General features: G+C 42.2%; 1 protein-coding gene across 1 annotated transcript in view; it reads right to left on the bottom strand.

Annotated features, from left to right (window-relative positions):
* Positions 1–2,661: 2,661 nt before the first annotated feature.
* Positions 2,662–7,032, bottom strand: part of LOC104962910 (alpha-1,6-mannosylglycoprotein 6-beta-N-acetylglucosaminyltransferase A-like) — a 69,716-nt gene continuing 65,345 nt past the window's right edge. The window contains exons 6-8 of the mRNA XM_010791419.1: positions 5,381–5,590; positions 3,814–3,983; positions 2,662–2,804 (exon numbers count right to left, since the gene is read on the bottom strand). Coding sequence (XP_010789721.1) covers positions 2,666–2,804; positions 3,814–3,983; positions 5,381–5,590 — 519 coding nt within the window. The 3' untranslated portion in view covers positions 2,662–2,665. The remainder of the gene's footprint in view (positions 2,805–3,813; positions 3,984–5,380; positions 5,591–7,032) is intronic.

Raw genomic sequence — 7,032 nt, forward strand, 5'->3', positions numbered from 1 at the left:
TTTCATATGTACAGTACAGACATGAGATGGATTGGAGTCTTCCCCCTAAAATCAAAACATTTCTTCACATATAAAACCCAGTGGGTTTTAACAAGCCGTCCTCGAGCCGGATTAGTGGGCTTGGCTGTCAGAGGGGAGACGGCAGGGTGAGATACTGCAGAGAAGAAGATTATTAAGGAGTGGAATTAGCATACGGCTCCTGAGCGTTGGAGGCGATGTGGTGCAGCTATCTGGGCCAATTAGGAGAGAAGAGTGGTGGTTTTAGAAATGCTTGATTGGATTATGTAAACCCCTTAAAACTGAGATGAAAGTGGAGGAAATGGATAGGAGCCAAGTCTGGTTGAATTCATGTCCATAATATCTGTGTCAGAGTCCTGCATCGGGTCGGGTACCCGCGAAAAAGGTGATTCGCGGGTGGTATTTTTTCAAACGCTTTTTTCCGGGTTCGGTTCTGGGTAAAACGAAGATGATGCGGGTCGGGTCGCGGGTGTTGCATAATAAATATATTTAAATAATAATAATTTAGTTTAATGTTTAAATCCTCAGGCCTCTCCCCCGCGGGACCGAGCATAATCATAACCTCTGCAGCGCATCAATCTGCTGCTGAGCGCGCCACATTCTGATTGGCTGAGGTGAAGCTCTCTATAGCGGAGAATACAGCATTTTCAATAACTCTTCCTCAGGAGAGAAATCCAACATCTGGGAGGCTTTTGGTGTCATCCTAGATGCAGAAAATAACCAACATCCCAGGCTTTTTGAGAGAAATATGCAACTGCGTGTGTTAATAATTGCACGTTTTCACTGCTTATATATATGCGGGTTCGGGTCGGGTTGCGGATCTTGTGCCGGCGGGTCGGGTCGGGTTGCGGAACTAATTGGCAATATGTGCGGGTAGCGGGGCGGGTTCGGTATTGCACGTCGCGGGTGCGGGGCGGGAGCGGGTCTTGAAAATCAGACCCGTGCAGGACTCTGCTTTATACATCTAGAATTCCTATTATGTGAATATCGAAAAATATATAAATCACCATAAAATCTCACTGATTGAAATAAAATGTTTTGATGTTGACCAATGGACCAATAACTAAAGCAGAGGGTTGTTTTTTTTACAATGATACATTTGCATGTAATAGTCACCTCAATATCATCCTACACAATCAACAGAAATGTGTGAAACATTTCGACATTTGTATATGTTTTATACTACTAAAACAGCCAGGTCAATTTGACCCCAAGGAACACCGATGCGTGCAAAGTGCGTACAGGACATTTCAAAAAGATCTTCATGTTCATTTTATTTTTACCCATTAGTCCTCACTAAATGAGGAAAAGTCATGAAATACTAAGCAAAACAAATAATGTGAACCATTTTATTAGATACGTTAAACATTGAATGGGGTCAAATTGACCCCAAGGATAACAGAAGGGTTAATGCAGTTATCGGATGAAAGGATTAAATGACAGTCGGGCCACATTGCCTCGAGCTTATACCCAGAAAACAACAGCCCGGCGAATTTTCATTTCACCAAAAACACGGCGTTACAGCACTGTAAAACCGGGCGAAAAACATTCATCCCAAATGGGCCTTAAATGCCCTGTTCCTAAACTGAAAGAATGAACCAGATGAAAGGGAATAATTGTGACAGTTTATTCATATTGTTTGCTGGCGTGAAAAGCAACCAAATCTGTCGTTCTCAGTGCATTAGATATCTTTCTCTCGAGGTCTTCATAAAGGGATTCGCAGGGCATAAAGTATTTGACTTACTAACAGGAGAGTGAAAGACCCTTATAAGGCGATGCTGGGAAACTGATAAGCTTACACATCTACATTCTCCTTTACAAACCAGTCACATTACGTTTGACATACTGTAAGCTTTCGATAATGCTTTGGAGAAATAATGCAGAAAGCCCAGCTGGACGTTACATCCCGCTGAGGCTGAATCAATTTCCTCCGGGCACCAGTTGAAGGTGTTCTGTCGCGGACAAACAAAACCTGGTGACGAGACGGGGCGAATCAGCCATTAGGGTTTCCAGACTTATTGTCCTGTCGCTTTTCCTGTCAGCTGATGAGAGCTTTTTCAAAACAAACCGGCGAGACTTTGGTCCTCAGCGGAGCAATCAAGACGAGGAGAATAGACTCGTTGCAAACAACACACGCTGCAGCGGCCTTTTGGGACATTGCGGTAATGCCTGAGCAGAAAATAGACTCATTGTCTCAGCGAGAGCCAGACAAGACTCAACCCGGTGCCCTTTGAACACGTGAGGGAAGCTTTTAAACCACAGCTGGCAGCGGCAGCACAAGGTTAGGGAACTGTACAAATTACTGAATTAATTTAGGAGATAATGGAAAGGGCTTTGCGGAGCAGGATATTAAACTGTCTCGGAGTTGCGAAACAGTCACCTGCAGAAAACTGGTTGAGCTGGATGTCATTGTGGAGGAGATTAAAAGTGACTAAGCTTGCCTAGCAACAGGTGAAGGGCGGGGTTTGATTGACACAATATGTATTTTTTAAGTGTTAATTCGCTAAAAAGGTCCATTTATTGTCAAAATGTACAAAAAAAATAAATAAATATGGTATCCGCCTAGTCTTTTTTAGACATTTTCAAACAGAAATGTTCAACTTTATACATTTGAGTGTCCGAAGCAGGTGTGTTTTTGCAGATGTACTCACTGGTAATGCACCCAGGACGGCCCCAGTGTCTTCTTAAACTGCGTGAGGCCCACGATGTCGATGTAGATCAGCTCCACCACCTTATCACCCTGGGTCGGGCAGCTGGACTTGTTCCCCATGACCTTTCGCATAATACTGGGGACAAAAGATTGACATTCAATTCAACTTTTTATATTCTGCAGCTGGTAACCAAAAGACGGGGGATTGTAGAGTGACAGCAAGCTCTTTATTCGTCTTCCCCTCTGGTTGTAAAGATGGGGAAGACACTTGAATGGTATAGACTTTATAGACACTTAAACAATGCATTCAGAAAAAGCAATCCCAAGACCATAGTGCCTTCTTTTTCTTATTATTTGCATCTTATTTGATACTGAAGTGGCTCACCTGAAGTACATGTGCCCTCAGAGCGTTTGATATCTGCAGTGTTTCCCATAAATTGATTTATTTGTGGCGGGTTTGCCAAAATGAAATATCGTCCGCCGCAAATGGATCTCATAAAAAAAAATTAAATCTTTTTTTGTTTTGGTGGTCTAATGGATAGTGGGGTGGGCTGATGATCGGAAGGCTGCGNGCCAAAATGAAATATCGTCCGCCGCAAATGGATCTCATAAAAAAAAGCAATATTTTTTTTTTTTTGGTGGTCTAATGGATAGTGAGGTGGGCTGATGATCGGAAGGCTGCGAGTTCAAATCCTGCCTGGAACACCACTACTAGTGTGCCCTTGAGCAAGGCATTTAGCCCTCGGTTACTCCAGGGAGAATGTCCCTGTAATGGTCATTGAAAGTCTCTTTGGAATAAGGAGTCTGCTAAATGCCTGAATTGTAAATTATATTTTGGGAGAATAAACCCCACGGATCCTCAACTCCGGTGTGTTTCACTCATTAGTAACGAAACACAGAGTAACAAGAACGTGCTGCCCCCACAAATAGAATCAAATTATGTGGGAAACACTGATCTGAACTAAAGCATGTGCAGTGCAGACGTACATCTGGACTCACAACAATCGCTATTATTATTATTATTGCTGGTTGAAAAGAGTACTCCATTGACGTCACGTGTTAGGACCTTTGTGTAGGGCGAACATGAGAGAATGATTATCCCCTGCATGCAGTATTAACTCCAGGAATATCCCAGATGTACTGACTCTTTGAGCTCGGCCAGAGAGGCGGAGATGCGGACGTCGTGTCCCAGAAGATACAGCGTGGTGATCAGGTCGCTCCACTGCACCAGCTCCCCCAACGGGCCTCCGCTGAACGCGTTTTCGGCAATTTTGAAGCCCGACTCCTTGGTCAGCAGACCCAAATGAACCAGGACCTGAGGACAAGTAGGGAAAGGAAAATGAGTGACGTTAGAAATTCCCCGATAAACCTTCATGTTGTCATCTTGCAATATACTTAAAATATATATATATACTAATATATATAAATAGATATCAACGTCTTAATGTACTTCAAATTCTGTTCTTGTACATATCATATTCTATTGACATGTATATTGACTTTTTGCACTATTTTTTATTTTCTATTTCATTATATATGTTGCATTGTTGGAGGAGCTCAGGTCAGAAGATTTTCATTTCCATTTCTCCACTGTAGCTTTGAGCATATGACGATAACACCTTTGACTGTTGACCGAGGAGCAAGGAAATTGTCATCACAGTTAGTTAATGAGGTGTAATATATCTTGACGTAGGTTTTCCACTTCCCTTTTCTCTGTATGAATAAACAGTCTGTCCTTATGTTGATTATTGCTGGAATACTCCATGGAAACACATGATAAGAATAGAGCATACTTGATAAGAGGAAATACACGGTCTAGTCAAGGCTAATGCAACATAAGCTATCTACAAGAGCTAAGGTTACAGTTAAAGATAAGGGTGTTGAATGTGCCATTCCTTCACAGATAAATGTAGAAAAAACCAGTTGAGAATACCTAAAAAAAACTGCCTTTTGAATAATAAATCACACCCAACTGGTTTCGATTTAAAAAAACATGTTTATCTTAGTAGGGAAAGCAGTTCCCATCTGTCCCTGTGTCAGGTGCACATGCTGAGAAAACAAATACATCACACACACACACACACACACACACACACACACACACACACACACACACACACACACACACACACAGGATGGCTTTCAGTAGCTAAGGGGAACACAATGTTCCGCTGCAGGAGTAGGAAGTAATAGCAGACTTTGTTTGAAGTGACCGGCGCATTTTTCATTGTTGACAGCTTGACTATAGCCACAGTCCCACGGCGCACCAGGGAAGGGTTAATATGTGCGGATTAATAGCCAAAAGATATTAGCGGCTGAAATAAAGAACTGGCTTTGAAATTATCTGGAGGGAAGAGCACTTAATTATTGATAGACTGCTGAATAGATTAAGAAGAAGGAGGGAGAGCTAAGATACCAAAGATGTATACTTAGCAGCAGCTACAACCAAGTTTAAGCTATGTTGTATGTATGTATTCTTCTCCTTGTTGCATGTGGAGCTTATTTAAATATGACTAATGCATTTGGACTGAAGTTCTACCCTAAAAACCATGAATCCAAAGTCACCTGAGAGTTCAAACTAACGATGTGTGACCATTTAATTAAACCTCCAATGCACCCAAGCTCACAAACACCGCCTGGGAGGTCACTTCCTCCCTTTTCTCCTGACTGGGAGCAGACCCCCCTTGATTTCTCCGGTGTTTCGATGCCCACCTTCTTCCTGCGGCGCGGGACCAGGTTCTGCTTGCTGGCCAACGAGCGAATGGCGCTGACCCACGGATCGGCCATGCGTTTGATCCTCAGCATCATCCAGCGAAAGTCCTCGCGCGCAGACATGACGCGGTAAAGCTCCTCGAAACTGGTCCGCACCTCCGCCTGCACACAGATAAATATATATACATCATATTTACATATATGATAATATTTATATAGCACTTTTCATACAACATACAATCAGCTCAAAGTACTAAATGACACATCACAAGTTAAAAACAAACAAGAAATTCCCCTCAGATGATTTGGTAAGAACTTTACAGACTTGACTAAAAGAACATTTCAAGTGGGAGGTTGCCAACAGTAATATGAGCTGCTCGTGTACAGGGTGTTGCCTCATCTGGACACTAGATAATATTAAAGCTGTACATCTAATCTAATCTAAAAAATACTGTAATGATGTTCAATTTGTTATCCTGTTGCGTGCTTTTAGGCTTCTTTCTTCGGCTGCCGGGGGATCTTTAAAAATGTGTCTAATCTAATTTAATATTGCAATATTGACTCGGGCATTTTCCAAATGACTCAAGGCAGATTTCTTGGAGGGAGACCCTTCTAGAAGAGCTGCAGCAATATGACTAAGAGCTTCTGCTCAAGGACACCATGTTTATCCAAACGGCCTGAACCGAGACCTCACCGCCGTAAATCTGCAGAGGTGGTTCATAGAGGAATGGGTGCAGGAAGGAATGGTGAAAGTTTAATATGTCGCACCGTTTGTCCGCCTCTCTGTGTGGTTATAACCACTATAAACTACCAGGGACATCTGCCGAGGAAATTATTTATTGACGGCACAAACAAATGAGCTTATGTCGGAGATCTCTCCCGGGAAAAAGGGATTAAAAAACTTCATCTAAATCCTTAGAGGAAAAACTGTTAGGACAAGGCGTTGTGTTTATGGTAACAGAACAATAAATACTGCAGGACAGGAAGGAGAGAAAGGAAATCATTTGGATATAGAAACAATGAGAGGAGAGGAAACAAGGAAAGGAAGGAGAGGAAATAAGGAAAGGAAACAAATCGAGGAGAGGAGAAAAGGATAATCTGGATATGGACACAATGAGAGGAGAGGAAACAAGGAAAGGAGAAGTCATTTGGATATGAAAACAATGAGAGGAGAGGAAACAAGGAAAGGAAGAAGAGAGGGAAACTAAGAGGAAAGATAAATAAGGTGAAGAAACAAATGGAGGAGAGGAGAAAAGGTGAGAAAAGGAAACAAGGAAAGGAGAAGTCATTTGGATATAGAAACAATGAGAGGAGGGGAAACAAGGAAAGGAGAAGTCATTTGGATATAAAAACAATGAGAGGAGAGGAAACAAGGAAAGGAGAAGTCATTTGGATATAGAAACAATGAGAGGAGAGGAAACAAGGAAAAGAGAAGTCATTTGGATATAGAAACAATGAGAGGAGGGGAAACAAGGAAATAAGGAAAGGAAACAAATCGAGGAGAGGAGAAAAGGTGAGAAAAGGATAATCTGGATATGGACACAATGAGAGGAGAGGAAACAAGGAAAGGAAGGAGAGGAAACAAATCGAGGAGAGGAGAAAAGGATAATCTGGATATGGACACAATGAGAGGAGAGGAAACAAGGAAAGGA

The sequence above is a fragment of the Notothenia coriiceps genome, unplaced genomic scaffold (assembly GCF_000735185.1).
Source record: "Notothenia coriiceps isolate Sejong01 unplaced genomic scaffold, NC01 NC01_scaffold00035454, whole genome shotgun sequence".
NCBI classification, from domain to species: domain Eukaryota; kingdom Metazoa; phylum Chordata; class Actinopteri; order Perciformes; family Nototheniidae; genus Notothenia; species Notothenia coriiceps.